The 15,107-nt window shown below is 51.3% G+C and overlaps 1 protein-coding gene across 1 annotated transcript; it reads right to left on the minus strand.

Annotated features, from left to right (window-relative positions):
- Positions 1–7,915: 7,915 nt before the first annotated feature.
- Positions 7,916–9,840, minus strand: LOC107151717 (galactoside alpha-(1,2)-fucosyltransferase 2-like). The gene has a single exon (XM_015497096.2). It carries the CDS (start codon positions 9,289–9,291, stop codon positions 8,497–8,499), a length of 795 nt encoding a protein of 264 aa, XP_015352582.1. The 5' UTR covers positions 9,292–9,840; the 3' UTR covers positions 7,916–8,496.
- Positions 9,841–15,107: the final 5,267 nt, after the last annotated feature.

Below are 15,107 nucleotides of genomic sequence, written 5' to 3' on the forward strand. Positions count from 1 at the left end.
CAGAGGTAGCCAGAAGGGCCATGGGGACTTCGGGACTCTCATTCACCATGGAGCATCAGCGTTCTCCCTTTCCGTGGGGTAGCTTGGGACTCTGGAAGAGCAAGCATTCCAAGGGGAGATTGCAGAATATTCCAGTCTCTTGAAACAGGTACAATTTCACTCTACTACATTAATGACAGGTACAATCTCACATCTGCTACTTAAAGGAAGTCAGGTCAGTTCAGGCTGAATATGGTGGGGGGCTAGACAGGGATATCAGGGGTATGCCCATAGGGAGCCACATTTGGAGACCTGCCACTGCACCATCTCCAGTAGTCATGGGTCAGGGGTCACAGGAGGGAGTAAGGAAGGGAAGACATAAACTTCCAGGTACTTTCAGCCCAAAGGCAGTCCTGGGAAGAGAGCCATGGGGTATGCCTCCAGCAGGAGTGTGTTAAAATATAGAGTTTATTATTTCAGAGGTGGTGAGGCAACAGGCGAAAACTGCATCACCATTCATTCAAAAGACAGTTTGTTATAGTCCCATGTCCCCAAAGAAAGGGACACTGGACACCATGCAGGACCCCAGGGGATGCCTAGAGCTGGTCTAGAGAGCAGAAGAGGAGGGGACAACAGACAAGAGCCTTCACTGTGGAGTCCCTGGGAGCAAAGGAAGGGCAAGGTACTCAGGCTTAGGATTGGCCAGTTTGAATCATTTCAGTGGACTTTCGGGCATAAAGGCTGTAAGCAAAAATAACCAACTGGGGACAGACCTCGATGGATTAATGATGCTTTTATTAAGCCACAGAGGAATGCATTTTTGGGGGAGAAAAATGGCAGCATGCTACAACAGGGTTCTGAGTTTTATAGGGTTCAGCAGACACAGGTCATCGGTGAGTTGGTTTGGCAGGCTCATTTAGAGTAGGACAGGAGGGCAGGTAGGGCAGTTCCTGGGGCCTATTGTCCTGGGGTCCTTTTGTATTTTCCCTTCCTGCCTTCTCTCCAGTTGAGGCTCAGGCTTCTAAATGTCAAAAGCTCCAATTTACCACAGCCATCTCTCTGTGATGGGTGAGGAAGGCGGGTGAGGAGACAGCTGCAGGTAGGGGACTTGCCCCCGGGCCTATTCTCAATATCCTTCAGAGGCTGTCTTGAGTTGCCAGGGACCTAGCCCTGGGGTGGTGGGCAGGTGGTGTAAGAGTCCCTTAAAGGAGGTGGGGGGACATGGATTCTGGGTTGGCTGGTTGCTTAAGGAAGGTGCTGACAGGGGTGTCTTTTACTATCTAGCAATTGGTGGCCCTAGGAGGGATGGTTGCTCCAGGGTCACCAAGGCCCCAGAGTCACAGCAGCTGAAAATAAAAAAGGCACAATTAAGGGCTGGGGGTTGGGCATCCAGAGATGGTAAGAGTCTGAGAGGACCTGGGCGAGCCACCAATAGTTCTTTCCACTGCAGGGGGAAAGAACAGCAGATCAGGGACATGTGATGTGGCTTGGAGCCACCGACTTCCCTAATGTCTGTACCTACAGCCCAGGGTGGACAAGTGTTCATTGAGACTACCACAAATGGGACCTGATGTGCGGGACGTGCCAACCCATAGCAAACAGCTTTAGTAGCTGCTGATCTGTTCCAGACCCTCCATGTACAACAGCTCTGGGGGCATCAGGGATCTGCGATGAAGGGAAGGGAATAGACATGTGGACTTGGCCTGGGCAGAGGCACTTTTCCATGTCTCCAAGCCAGATAGCATTCGTCATCTTCCCTTTGCAGAGACTGCTGAAGATAGAGGAGAGGCGAGATGGGCCCTGGGCCCACAGATGGGAGGAACTGCCCAGGGATTTGACTGAAGAGCCCACAGCCTGTGCTTTTAGAGTGGGAAACGGAGCACGTCAGCCTCCCCTATGGCGAAGCTCATGGACCTGCAGAGAGCCTTCTGCAGTCTCACGCGCAGGGTGCTGTCCGGGTGGTCGTGGTGGAGGGGACCGTGGGGCTGTGGCCCCCAGAAAAGACAGCCTGGAGAGATGAGGCCTTTTTATTGAGCCTTGAAGGATGGGGAGTTGGGCGGAGGAACCACCTGGGTCTTTGCTCTCTTCCTTCATCTTTGCTGAAGGAAGAGAGCGGGTCAAGTCCTGCAGGTGCGTGGGCCTCTGGCCTCTGGCCAGTGGGGGCAGGTGGAGAAATCAGGGTGGCTGGCTCAGCTGGTGATGTGGGCGGGGAGGGAGGGGCAGCGGTGCAGGCAGCCCTAGGAGGACCAGGAAGGGGCATGACAGGGCTTCCTGTCTGTCTTTCTCTGGAGTCTTCGGACTGTATCCCTTTTCATATCGATCTGTCCCCATCTGTGTCTGACTGCTGAGGTCCCTCACTGTCCCATTCTGTCCTACACTTATTCTCTCCATAGCTCTTGTGTCTCTGGTCTGTCCTCTGCCTGTTCCCTGCTGTGGTCTCTGTCGTTGCTCCCTCCTGCCCTTTTATCCTGCCCCATCCGTGGCCTCCTTCTGTCTCTGCCTTCTTACGGTGGAGGGCACCCAGCTCGGCCAGCTCTCACTTCCCACCCACAGCCCCCATCTCGCCTGCATCTGGAGGAGGGCAGGCTCGCGCTGAGAGTACACTGGGGGCCCTCCACAGCCCCAAAGACTCAGGGCCAGGATGACCGAGGGATTCTCCAGAAGGCGGACTGGGCTTGGGTGGGAGTGTGGGCTTGAGTCCAGCACTCCCTGCCACCACCTGTGACCCCACGTTTCAATCCCTTCCTCTGGCCCTGAGGAGAGCCAGGGCTGGACCTGTGGGATGTCCATGGGGAGTCCTGTTGCGATGGGCAAAAGGTGCGACTTATGCAGTCAAGGGGGAGAAATAAAGAAAGTCCACGTGTTCTGCCCTTTTCAGTGCTTTACTCACTCAAATCACTCAATACAATTTCACTCTGTAGGTTCTTAAACAAGAAAATGATCATCCTTAATGCTGGGCACTGCAATAGACATAGTCAATTCACAGCAATCAGTTCTAGATTAGTTCTAAGCACTGCAAACAGCACCTCAGCTACCTACAAGGCTCAGGACAGACATTCCCTCTGAATGCTAAGTTCAGGTGTCATCAGATCAGAAGTCCCAGGCCTTAGGCTTTAAGTCCAGCAGATGCCCACCACTCAGACCGTGGTGATCAGGTTGGGAACCAAGGCCGGCTTCTCCTGGGTGGAGCTGATGGCCAGCTGGGGAGGTGGTCCTAGAGAGAAGTTGTGGCTCTCACCAAGGTCAAGATGTGGCTGTAGAGTTTGAAAGTGGTGAGGACCATGCAGAGGATCAGGGAAGCAATGACAAGTGATGGGATGTCAGTCCAGGTCCTCCTCAGGAGTGATGTGCATCCAGCTGTGTGCATCAGTGTTGGCTGACTTAATGTCTGTTCATATGCTCTATTATTTATACTAAATTTGGGGGCTTTTGACCCCCCCCCTTTCAATCCTCATCAGCTAGCACCGGATTTCTCAGTGATATCATTTACCCAGGGGTTAAAACATCTGGCCTGGTGGTCCCCACCCCGATTTTTTCACCTTTCCCTGCCAGAGTCTTCACTCAAGTTTGTCAGGGTGGGGAGAGGTGACTTGTTTGTGCCTCAGGGCCCTACTGGAGGGCTCCCTTAGGTGTGCCTGGTGAGACTGCAGGTTTCAAGCTGGAGTTTTAAAATGGAGATGCTTAGGCTCAGACCTCAGGCCATCCTCACAAACACCAAGCAACATCTTCTGCCACACTCCTGCCACCCGCTGATCTCAACAGAAGGTGGGTGTTTCTATCTGGAGCTTGTAAAGGAACAAGAATATGTTTGCCAAATTACCAGAATTACCAACTTAACTTCCCAAGAGGACGTGTCCACATGGACTGTAAGACTGGAGAAAAATACCTTCTCCTTTCCTCTTCCTTTCTCTCTCCTTTTCCCCCTCTCCTCTCTGTTTTGCTAAACACATGCCTCTCCATTTCTTCTGTCCACAGACTCCTGTTCAGTGTTTATGTCCACCTTATTTCTTCTCTCCACTCCCCTAGTGGGAACCCCTCCACAGCTTCCCACTCCACCAGGAGCCTGGGGATAAGGGCCTGGGAGCCAGGGCAGGGAGGGGACAAGCGGCTGAACCTCTGGGAGGAGAACTGAATGGGAGCCATGCCCCTGCATGCCCTAGAGGGTCAGCCCCTCTCCTCCCTGGGTCAGAAAAGTTACCATCCAATCTTGGGCTCTTAGTTGGGGACCTTAGACAAATCACTTCTTCTCTGTGACCTCATGGTACCGCTTCTAGGTATTTCCCCAAGAGAAATGAAAACATGTCTACATAATGTATGCAAATGTTGATAATATTATTGACGATAGCCCTGAATTGAAAACATCAGCAGAAGCAGATCCGTGGTTGCCTCCGGCTGGGAGTTGGGAGACTGCCTAGGAGCACTGATACTCTTCAGGGTGATGGAACGTTTCTATATCTTGATTGAGGTGCTGGTTACACAACTACCAAAAATCACAGTGGCCACTGGGGTGGGTGAATCTTTACTCAGCAGCTTTTCTGGGACTTAAATCACATAGTAGACAATTCAGCCACTGAAAGTGTACACTCCGTTGCTCTGGGTATACTCAGGGTTGCTCATCCATCACCATAATCAATTTTAGAATGTGTCATCACCCCAAAAAGAAACCCAAGACCTTCAGCCATTACTCAGCTCCAGGCGGCCATTAATCTTATTTTCTGTCTATGGATTTGTCTCTGGAGATTTCATATAAATGGAATCATAGGTCAGCACCAGGAATTTACTTGACATCCTTCACATTAGCTTGGAATAAACCAGCTCCATTCTGGCTTGATGAGTCGCTTATGTCTTGACCACTATATAAGCCCCCTCCCTCTGTCCCAAGTCTTGGGGATCTACTGGTCTTGCCGCTGCACTTGACCATACTTCTCTCAGTAATTCCCCAATATGTGGCTCTGTGCTGGATCTGCCTGCCTTTCTCCCATCTCATGGCACCATGCCTCAGTTCTTTTACATTGGACTTTCCTGGATCACCTGGTTCAGTGACCATTCAAGCTGTATAACGTCCAGCTAGTGATATGTGGTCCATATTCTGTCAACCAAGATGGGCACCAACGGTGAGCTGCAGCCCACGATTATCAGGGTAAACAACTGACAGGCTGCAGGATACCCCTTGCTAAGCTGGGATGCTAGGTAGGTTAAGTGTGTTGAAAGCACTTTGGATTTTAAAATTTTTCAACTTATGATGGGTAAATTCTTAGGACTATGAAATTTTTAAGTTTGGCCAACACCTGTCTCCACACTTGTATGACAAAGTTTGGCCCAAAGTGGTCTCCATACGTCCTGAAGTACCACCTCACTTTTGGTGCCGCCTTGTCCTAACTTAACCTAAGAGGATGTCCCTGTAACCAAGCACCGAGTCTTAGCCAATCATAGCAGCTGAATCTCCAACCAATCAGAGGCTGAAAGCTGCCAGAACATGCCCATATAAGGCAATGTGACTGCAGCCAATCAGGTTGTTCTTGTCTGGCCCTTCCTCTTCTCTGGCTGGACAGGTAATCTGTACCGGTGGGTTGGGGGGAGCATAGAATTCTGCTCCATTCCAGAACTTTTTTCTTGCCCAAGCAAACTTTTTAAAGTTTAACTGGTCCCAGTTTGGGTTTTCTTTTCTTCTTCTTCTTCTTTTTTTTTTTTTTTTTTTGGTAGGGGAGGGGGTGCGGTACTGGGAATTGAACCAAAGGAGCACTCGACCACTGAGCCGCGTCCCCAGCCCTATACTGTAGTTTGTATTTAGAGGCAGGTCTCACTGGGTTGCTTAGCTCCTCACTTCTGCTAAGGCTGGCTTTGAACTCGTGATCCCCTGCATCAGCCTCCTGAGCTGCTGGAATTACAGGCGGGTTCCTGGCTTGCTTTCCCTCCCTCCCTCCCTCTCTCNCACCAGGAATTTACTTGACATCCTTCACATTAGCTTGGAATAAACCAGCTCCATTCTGGCTTGATGAGTCGCTTATGTCTTGACCACTATATAAGCCCCCTCCCTCTCTCCCTCCCTCCCCAGATCCTCACACATGCTAGGCTGAGGTACCCCAAACCCAGTTTGTTTTAACAGGAGTAAGCCTGTTGTTAGTCAAGGAGCATCTGTTCGCCTTCATCACCTTCTCTTGGAACGAAGTCCCTCGCCCACATTTAGCCCCGTGCTTCTATTAGGTGACGCCTCTGAGACCTTAGGTAAATGGCCCATGGTGGATGTTTGACTCCAACTGAGGTCATTCATTGGTTGTCTCTTTCAGGAAGGTGAACTTGTGGCAGATACTAAGGACTCTGGGGGCCCCTGAAAGAACCCTTTGCTCCCCCTCATTACCAGCCTGGTTCCCTATCGCATCACAGTGGGAATATCACACTATTCTCACTGGTCTCTCTGCCATCTTGTCCCTTGTGCCCTTTCTCCACACAGCTGGCAGTTCAGCTCCACTGCACCCCTGCCTCTAGGCCACTTTTCCTTACACAATAAGTGTTCCCTACCTATCTGTGGGTGGTCTGGAAGAAATACCTTAAGATTTATAAAATCGTTGCAAAATTTGCCCTTTGACCCGGGCTTGAAATGGGGTTTAGTCTACCCCTAGGATGTATTTAGAAGCTCCTACTATATCCAAATAATAACTCTTTGAGGACCCTACCCCCTCAGAATTGCCATGGCTGTGTTCATAATGTGGCTAAATAATTTTTATTTTAATAAGTAAATGTTACTCTTTGATCGTATATGTGGTCATTACAGATGTATCCAAGAAAGAAGAGTGTTATGGGGTCTTCATGGCCGGGTGTGTAACACACTTACTGTAAAAACGAGTGGAATCCCTCCAGTTCACTCAGCCATGCTGGTCTCCAGGATCTCAGCCTCGCTCATCCTTGGTCGTAGAGAGTCAGAGTTGCAGAGGTGGGGTTTCTGCTCTTGATGCACACCAGCCGCTCGCTGGTATCGTGCTTTTGTACAAACTGAGAAGGCTCCTCTTCTGGATGGCTAGGAATAAAGGGAGCTGTTTGGGAGCATACAGTCCCAGGGACTCAGCCTGGTGAGTAGACCATAGGCACTACTTAAGTCCCACTTGCCCCTTTGACCAGATGTTTTGTGGAGTAAACAACCTGCGTGACAGCTCAAGCATCCCTGTTGTTTATTCTGTAGCCATTCCCCATTTCTTGGCAATGACACCCCAGCTCTCTGCAGACTGCCATGTCCTTCTCAAGAGCTTGTTAGCTCCTCACCTGCAGGATCTGAGGCTGAACACACTATTCTGTTACCATTTGATTGGCCTCATAATGGGCCACATATGCATGTGACACAAATCTTGCCCAAAAGATTGAGGAGTAAGTTGCTGGCAGGCTTAGGAACATACTATGGTTTTAACATGATTTTGAGGTTGTCCCCCAAGTTTTCATGTCTTGGGAGGTTGGTCCTCAGTATGATGATGTGGGAGGTGGTGCACCTTTAAGAGGTGGAGCCTAGTGGGAGGTCCTTAGGTCATTAGAAGCACTGACCTCTCAAGGGATTGATGTAGTTCTTAGGGGACCTGGAGTGAGTTCTTGCAAAAAAAAGGTTATTACAGAGAGAACAATATGGCACTCCCCCTGCTCTGGCTTCCTGTCTGGCCATATGATTGCTGCTTCTCACCTGCCCCTCTGTCCCTGTGGTGCCATCTGCCATCAGGTCTTCACTAGACCTTTATTAAGTTATCCAGCCTCAGGTATTTCTTTATGGTAGTGGAAAATGAACTCAGAGAGAGTTCCCTCCCTCTTTTTTTTATTTTTTTTAATTTTTTTATTTTTTAGTTTTCGGTGGACACAACATCTTTGTTTGTATGTGGTGCTGAGAATTGAACCCGGGCCGCACGCATGCCAGGCGAGCGCGCTACCGCTTGAGCCACATCCCCAGCCCCCTCCCTCTTCAAAAGGGACCCATGGTGAGCTCTTTTATTTGGGGGGGTGCAGTACCAGGGATTGAACTCAGGGCCACTGAACCACACCCCAGCCCTATTTTGCATTTTATTTAGAGACAGGGTCTCACTGAGTTGCTTAGTGCCTCCTTTATGCTGAGGCTGGCTTTGAGCTCATGATCCTCCTGCCTCAGCCTCGCAAGCTGCTGGTATTACAGGCGTGCCCCACTATGCCCAGCATGATCTCTTTTTGCTGTCTCTGGATGAGGTTGTTTGTGTGACACCCATATATATGGCAGCTTTTCTGGGGTGGGGGGGGGAGGTGTAGCATGAGGCAACTGGGCTAAGAAGAGACAGTGACAGCTGAGGTCACTGACAGTGCAGTTGAGCTGACAGTTAACCAGCACTGGCCTGTGTCCCTCTGGACAATTTTGCCAGAGGTACAGATACGTTCTTTGGACACATTCGTTGGGAAATCCCTTGCAGCCCAAGGCATCTTCACACAAGGGGAAAGGGTCCTGTGCTTGTAACATTGTGTTCCTTTTGCCTTGGAACTGATCTTGGGGGAGCCAGAAGAGGAGAAGGGCTAGCCTTAGTGCTTGAGTAACGGGGACAGGTCTGCAGCGATCCCCGTCCACTCTGGCAGGAAGGCTGCCTCTGGCTTGAAGACTTTGAGGAAGGGCGAGTCTGGGAGGGTGTAGTTGGCCAGGTAGATGGTCTCTCCACCGGCCAGGTAGGCGGCCCAGATCCCGAAGGTCCCGATGGTCATGATGGTGTGGTTGCACTGTGTGAGCAGCGCAAAGTCCTTGGCGGGGGAGCCCTCAATGCCGTTGCCGGCAAACACCACGTCGCCACGGGAGGCATTGATGTTCTGCCGGCACCAGGCCATGCCGTTGCTGGTGACCACGAAGACGGGGGACCTGAAGCGCTCTCGGAACCGCTGCATGGCCTGTTCCAGGTAGCCCCTGTCGGCCAGCACGCCCTTCCACACCTGCGGCATGACACGCACGTAGTCCCCCCGGCGCACGTGCACCCCCACGAAGGTGCTGGGCAGGACGGGCAGCGTGATCCTGAAGATGGGGGCCAGCGTGCTGTGCATCTGTGCAGGGACGTAGGCGGGCCGCCCATTGAGCTTGGCGAGGGCGTACAGCGTGGCGTACTGACCCATCTGGTTCCCCAGGCGGCCTACTGCGTTGATGGTCCACATGCCCTGGAGCTGCTGGGCTGTGGGCCTCTCTCTTGCGGATTGCAGCGCTGGTGTCTGCACCTCCCCTGGGGGTTGAAGCCTCGCCAGTCGCTGCTGGAGGTGAAAGATGGCAGAAGCCACGAAGACAAAGAGGACAACGTGTGCCATGGGAAAGGAGAAGGGCCCTGGGGTGCTGGCCATAGCTGTAGGGAAGGGAAAGCGGCACGTTAGCTCCTGATGCAGGCGCGAGAATGTGGCTGCGCAGCCAGGCACTATGGGGGGGCGGGGGGGGGCGGGGCTGTGTGTGCTTCCCGAGTGCACAGCGGGGCAAGTGCAGGCAGGTGTGTCTGTCCGGCGCATGCGTGTTGTGGTTTGGATATGAGGGGTCCCCACAAGGCTCCTGTGTCGATGAAGGAAGTGAAAGGACTAATTACCAGAGCTGCAGCCTAATCAGTGGATTAATCTAGGGATGGGTTAATAACTGGACTGGATCACTGCGTGGTGACTGTAGGCAGATGGAGCACGACTAAAGGAAGTGGGTCACTGGGGACATGACTTGGGATTATATATTTTGGCCCTGACTCAGCCTCCTGTCCCTCTCTGCTTCCTACCAGCTTTCTTCGCTAGGCCCCTCTGCCATGATGCTCTGACTCCCTCAGGCCCAGAATGATGGAGTCGCCTGACCACAAACTGAACCTCTGAAACCATAAGCCAAATTAACTTTTCCTCATCTTTTTTTTTTGGGGGGGGGTGTACTAGGGAGTGAACTCAGGGGCACACGACCGCAGAGTCATATCCCCAGCCCTATTTTGTATTTTATTTAGAATCAGGGTCCCACTGAGTTGCTTAGCACCTCACTTTTGCTGAGGCTGGCTTTGACTCATGATCTCCCTGCCTCAGCCTCCTGAGCCTCCTGAGCCTCCTGAGCTGGGATTACAGGTGTGTGCCACTGTGCCCGGCAAACCTTTCCTCTTCTAAGTTCTCCTTTTCAGGTATTTTGGTGATGAAAACCTAACATAATGTGTTTGGGCAGGTGTGTGTATACATGCATTTATCCATGGATGTGTGTATACAGTTGGATATCATGCATTGCATGTATGTGCTTATGGGTATCTGTACATTGTGTACACATACAGGTGTGTGTGAAATTCTGTGCATATGAAGAAACGCAAGTACATTGCAGGGCATAGATGTACATCTACTGTGTATGTACGTGGGCGAGTGTGCATACAGGTGTGTGTAATGTATAGGTGGTCGTGAACATGGCACAAGTGGATGAGGGTGTGTATGTATGGGTATACAGTGGTGCTCCACTTACCATGGGGTCACATCCCAATAAGCCCACTCTAAGTTAAAAATATCATAATACAAAAACACAGTGAAAGTTGGACGTGATGGCACACACCTCTAATCCCAGTGGCTCAGGAGGTCGAGGTGGGAGGATTGCCAGTTAGAGGCCAGCCTCAGCAACTTAACAAGACTGTTTCTCAAAATAAAAAATTGAAAAGACTGGGGCTGTGGTTTAGTGATAAATTACCCTGGGTTCAATCCCCAGTACAAAAAAAAAAAAAGCACAGAATACCCCTAACCCACCACACATCACGGCTGAGCAGCACAGTACATTCTGGAGTACTGGCTGATCACCACCATGATGGCGTGGCTGGCTGGAGCTGTGGCTCACTGCTGCTGCCTAGGATCAAGATATCTGCCTGGGAAAAGAGCAAAATTCAAGTATGGCTTCTGCTGAATATGTCTGACTCTTGCACCTTTGTAAAGTCAAAAATTTTAAGTGTGGGCTGGGGCTGGGGCTCAGTGGTAGAGAGCTTGCCTAGCATGTGTGAGGCACTGGGTTCAATTCTCAGCACCACTTATCAATAAATAAAATAAAGGTCCATTGACAACTAAAAAAAATATCTTTAAAAATTTTAAGTGAAACAGATGTAAGTCGTCTGTGCACTGTGTGTGTCTATTTGTATGTTTGAAGGTGGGTGCTGATAGACTGTGTGTGTGTGGTCGGCGTCTGTAAATGGTGAGCACAGGTATACGTGCCTACAGTTTACTGGGGATCCAGTTTCTAGAGATGTCCATCTTTTGCACGCTCTTCCTGTGTCCAACTCAGGAGATTGAACTTCTTGACGGCCCCTCTATCCCTGTCACAGCCAGTTGAACTGGAGGTGGACACGTGGCCCCACGCTGGCCTCTCCACTCATTGGCCCTGGCTACGAATTGTAGGCTGGCTTTCTTTAAAAGATGAGTTGAGCCAATCAAATTCTCTCTCTTGGGTATTTTTACTAAAATACCCTGAAGACAGTTGGCCAATGATATTGAGAGAAGGAATAGGGTGCGGAGTGGCTGAGTTGGGGAAGTTACAGGCTCCAAGGGGGCACCAGGAACTGCAAGATGCCTGAACAGCAAAACCTCAGTGCAGCCAAGAAATGCCCGAACACCGCCTTGTATTTGAGTACAGATATGTTTTTTGTTTTTTTTCTTTTCATTTCTATTCTTTTCTCTTTTTTTAAACCTTTCTTTCATTCTTCTCTCTCTTTCTTTCTGTCGTATTGGGGATTGAACCTAGGGGCACTCTTCCACTGAGCCACAGCCCCAGTCCTTCTTATTTTTCAATTTTTGAGACAAGATCTTGCTAAGTTGCTTACGCTGGCCTTGAACTTGCAGTCCTTCTGTCTCAGCCTCCCAAAGCTCTGGGATCACAGGCCTGCACCACAGTGTGAGGCTCGCCTGTTCTTTTCAGCTCTGGTTGCAACAGAAGTGACTTCCAGGAGTGGGGTGGTTCCATAGGAGTGACTTCTGTCACTGGGACCCACTGTAGTATCATCGGAGGTGGAAAGCAGTGAGGGCTCCTATTCTGGGGTGGAAAACTCGAGCCAGTGTCTGTAGAGTGAAGCAGTTATGAAGCTGTTGCCTGAGATGCCCTGAGATAAGTTACAGCCCCCCAGAGGATGAGGCTTTGCCGACGTGGTTTCGGAGCAGGAGTTAGAGCGGCTGTAAGAAACGCGACGATTCTGGTCCCATTATGTGACTAGAAGCCAGTTGACAAAAGCAGCTGGTCAAAAAGCACCGTCACTGTTGACACATTTGTATAGCTCATGGTTCCGCCTATGAATGATTGATGGGCTTCTGCAGTCAGCGGAAACACCCTTGGTGCTGTGTAGTCGCAAAGTCAGGTGTGGTCACTAATTGGTGAAGATTATTAGGTTTTGAGTAATGGGAACGGAGACATCTGGGAGGAGTCAGTGGCGCCAGGGTCTCCCGGCTCCGAGTACTCCAGGGGCCTTGCCACCTCCTCTCACCTCTGGCTCCTCCCCAGTACATGGGGGTCCCAGTCCCTCCTAAGACTCTTCCTCACCAGCAAGCTTTAATGGCAGCATTTCCTGGAGACTCGCACAGAGGTAGGTGGAGACAGAAGGCTCCTGCGGACTTGGCCATGGCCTGCCTTCCTGATCAGAGCACTAAGCCACAGGGCCATGAGAGGACTCCAGAGCCAACACAAGCAGGTTGTGACCTGATTGAAACCGCCAAGCTGCTGGATGGACACAGATGTGGTCTTTAGGCTTAGTCTAGCTAATAAAAGTCGGCAGAGAAGCTAACATTGCTGTATCCCTGCTTCTGATTTACAAGTTACTCAAAACCTCAGAGCCCATTAAGGTCACATAAGTGAACCCAGAATCGCCCTCGGCCTTGTCAACCAGCTACCTAGATTTGAACTGAGTCCAGCTCAGTCTGGGCCCTTGGGGTCATTCCCAAGTGTTGGGCCCAACCAGACCCTTGGGTGGTACAGTTCTCTCCAACTCCCTTTGGCTTGAATGAAAGGAACTGGGGAGGCCACGTCCATTTCTAACTCAGCTCATGCACCCGAGATCCTCAATCTTATTATAAACCTCATCACCCGCAAGTGATAAGGATAAGTTTCCTTCCTCATTGCTACAGAACCAATCCTCCCTCCACTTGCCCAAACAGAATGCGTCTCACGTGGTAACTCAGAGACCACATACCACAGTGGATGTGGGCTGCTGATTTCAGGCTCTCACCCTCATGAGCTGTGTGACTCAGGGAAGGTGACATTACTTCTCTGAGGGTTAAAACGGTGTGTAGCATAGACATGCTATTATTGCCCCCAGAGCAACAGGTGCTGTTATGTGCAGGCTCTAGGTTAAGACCAGGGGTTCCCACTCTGCGTATGGGACATACTGAGGGTGGTCGAGTTTTCAGCATTTAGACACAGATCACAGTGGGAGGAGTCACACATGAGTGAGATGGAAACACCCAGAGAAGGGGTCAGTCTTATTTGGAGATTGGGAATTCGGAGACCAGCTAAGGTACCTCATACCTTTGAATACAATACTTTTCTTTTATTTGTTCATTTTTATGTGGTGCCAGGGATTGAACCCAGTGCCTCATGCCTGCTAGGCAAGCGCTCTACCAGTGAGCCACAACCCCGGCCCCATACCTTTGAATACAGATTTGGTGGGTGGAGCTAACTTTGGGGCCTCCCTCTGGAAAGTGGGAAGTAGACGATATGTTTGTGATTGTACCCACCATGGTTGATGTTGGATTTTCCTTGCTTTTCTTCATGGCACTGAAGAAATGGAATAGAACATATGTGCAACGGGCAATCAAGGGGTGGGCTGTAGGAAGACGGGACATGTTTGCCACCCAACCCCAAACCTTGTTGCAGTCTGTTATGGGTTGGATTGTGTCCCTCCAAAAAGGATATGCTGCAGTGTTAACCCCTGTACCTCAGGATGTGACTTTATTTGGAGATAGGGCATTGACAGAAATGACCAAGTTAAAAATGAGGTCACCAGTTCAACTGGTGTCCTTGGAAAAAAATAACGTATAGCCTATATGACATTGGCCCAAGGGTGGCCCATCCATTGCCTGTCCGTGATGTGTGGGAGTGGGAGCTGGCTCCGAGAGTGAGGACCAGGTAGAGCGTCTCCCTTGGGAATTTGGAATTAGAAACACAGAGTGGCCAGTGGATGGTGGGCCCGGGTCCATTAGGGCCCAGCTACTGCAGCCACCGTAAGCCATATTCAAACTAAAGTTGGAATGGACAGAGCAATTTGTCCCTGAGAGTAGTTTGGCCTTCCCAAAAAGAGAGACGGGCAGGTTGCTGGCCCCTGGTGGAGCCCTGGCTCCCATTCCCCGAGCTGGGCTGCTCCTGTCCAGACCCTCAGGGGACCAGAGGCCCTGCCCCTGGCTGGGTGGAGAGACCCTCTGGGCACCAGAGGAGCCGAGGAAGCGGGAGGACAGGAAGGAGCCCAGGGCAGCAGCCTCCTGCCATGTCCCTTCTTCTGGGTGTTTCTGTCTCTGTTTTTTTTAAGTGGACAGTGTGTGCTCCAAGGTCAGGGAGCAGATGTGGCTCTAGGTTTGCCAAGTACAGGGCACAGGTCACCCAGGGTCACCCCGGGACCCAGGAAATGCTGTGGACGGTAGAGGAGAGAGGAAAGGGAAGGGGGGATGAGCCGCAGGCAGCCAGTCTGTCCCACTGTCCCGCCGGCCCCTTTGAAGGGGAGGGCCTGATAATGGTCTCCTGCAGCCACATTTCCACATAGGGACAGTGGAGGCCAAGGCTGGCCCCTGGCTGGCAGCACCCGGGCCCTGAGGCGTTTCTGGTGAACACAGCCCAGCTAAACCTACAGACCTGTTTCCGCCTTCTCTCCTCTCAGGCCCGAGCCTTGCCACAAGATGGAGATTTGAGGCAGGAAGTTCTCCTCTGTCTCCTCAAAGCCATTTTCCTGCCCGTGTGTCTTTCAAGGTTTTAGTGGAGCGAGGGGTGAATGGCAAGCCATTCCCTCTGGTGACACCACTTCAGGCCCTGCTGCGTGCCCTGCTCCACCTCCAGGTCCCCTCCCCAGGCCAGGCCTTTCGACCTCCCCAGGTGGCAGCTCCCTGCAAACACACCCCCTGAAGGAAGGAAGTGCCCCCAGCCGGTGTCTGTCTGGCCCCACCTGGTTTCTCCCTCTCTGCCTGGGTCTCAGTGACATACCCCCATCTCC

This window comes from Marmota marmota, unplaced genomic scaffold (assembly GCF_001458135.2).
Source record: "Marmota marmota marmota unplaced genomic scaffold, marMar, whole genome shotgun sequence".
NCBI lineage: Eukaryota > Metazoa > Chordata > Mammalia > Rodentia > Sciuridae > Marmota > Marmota marmota.

What these genes read in the sequence shown, in the direction of transcription:
- LOC107151717 (XM_015497096.2), bottom strand. Translation starts at nt 9,291, where the DNA reads ATGGCCAGCACCCCAGGGCCCTTCTCCTTTCCCATGGCACACGTTGTC.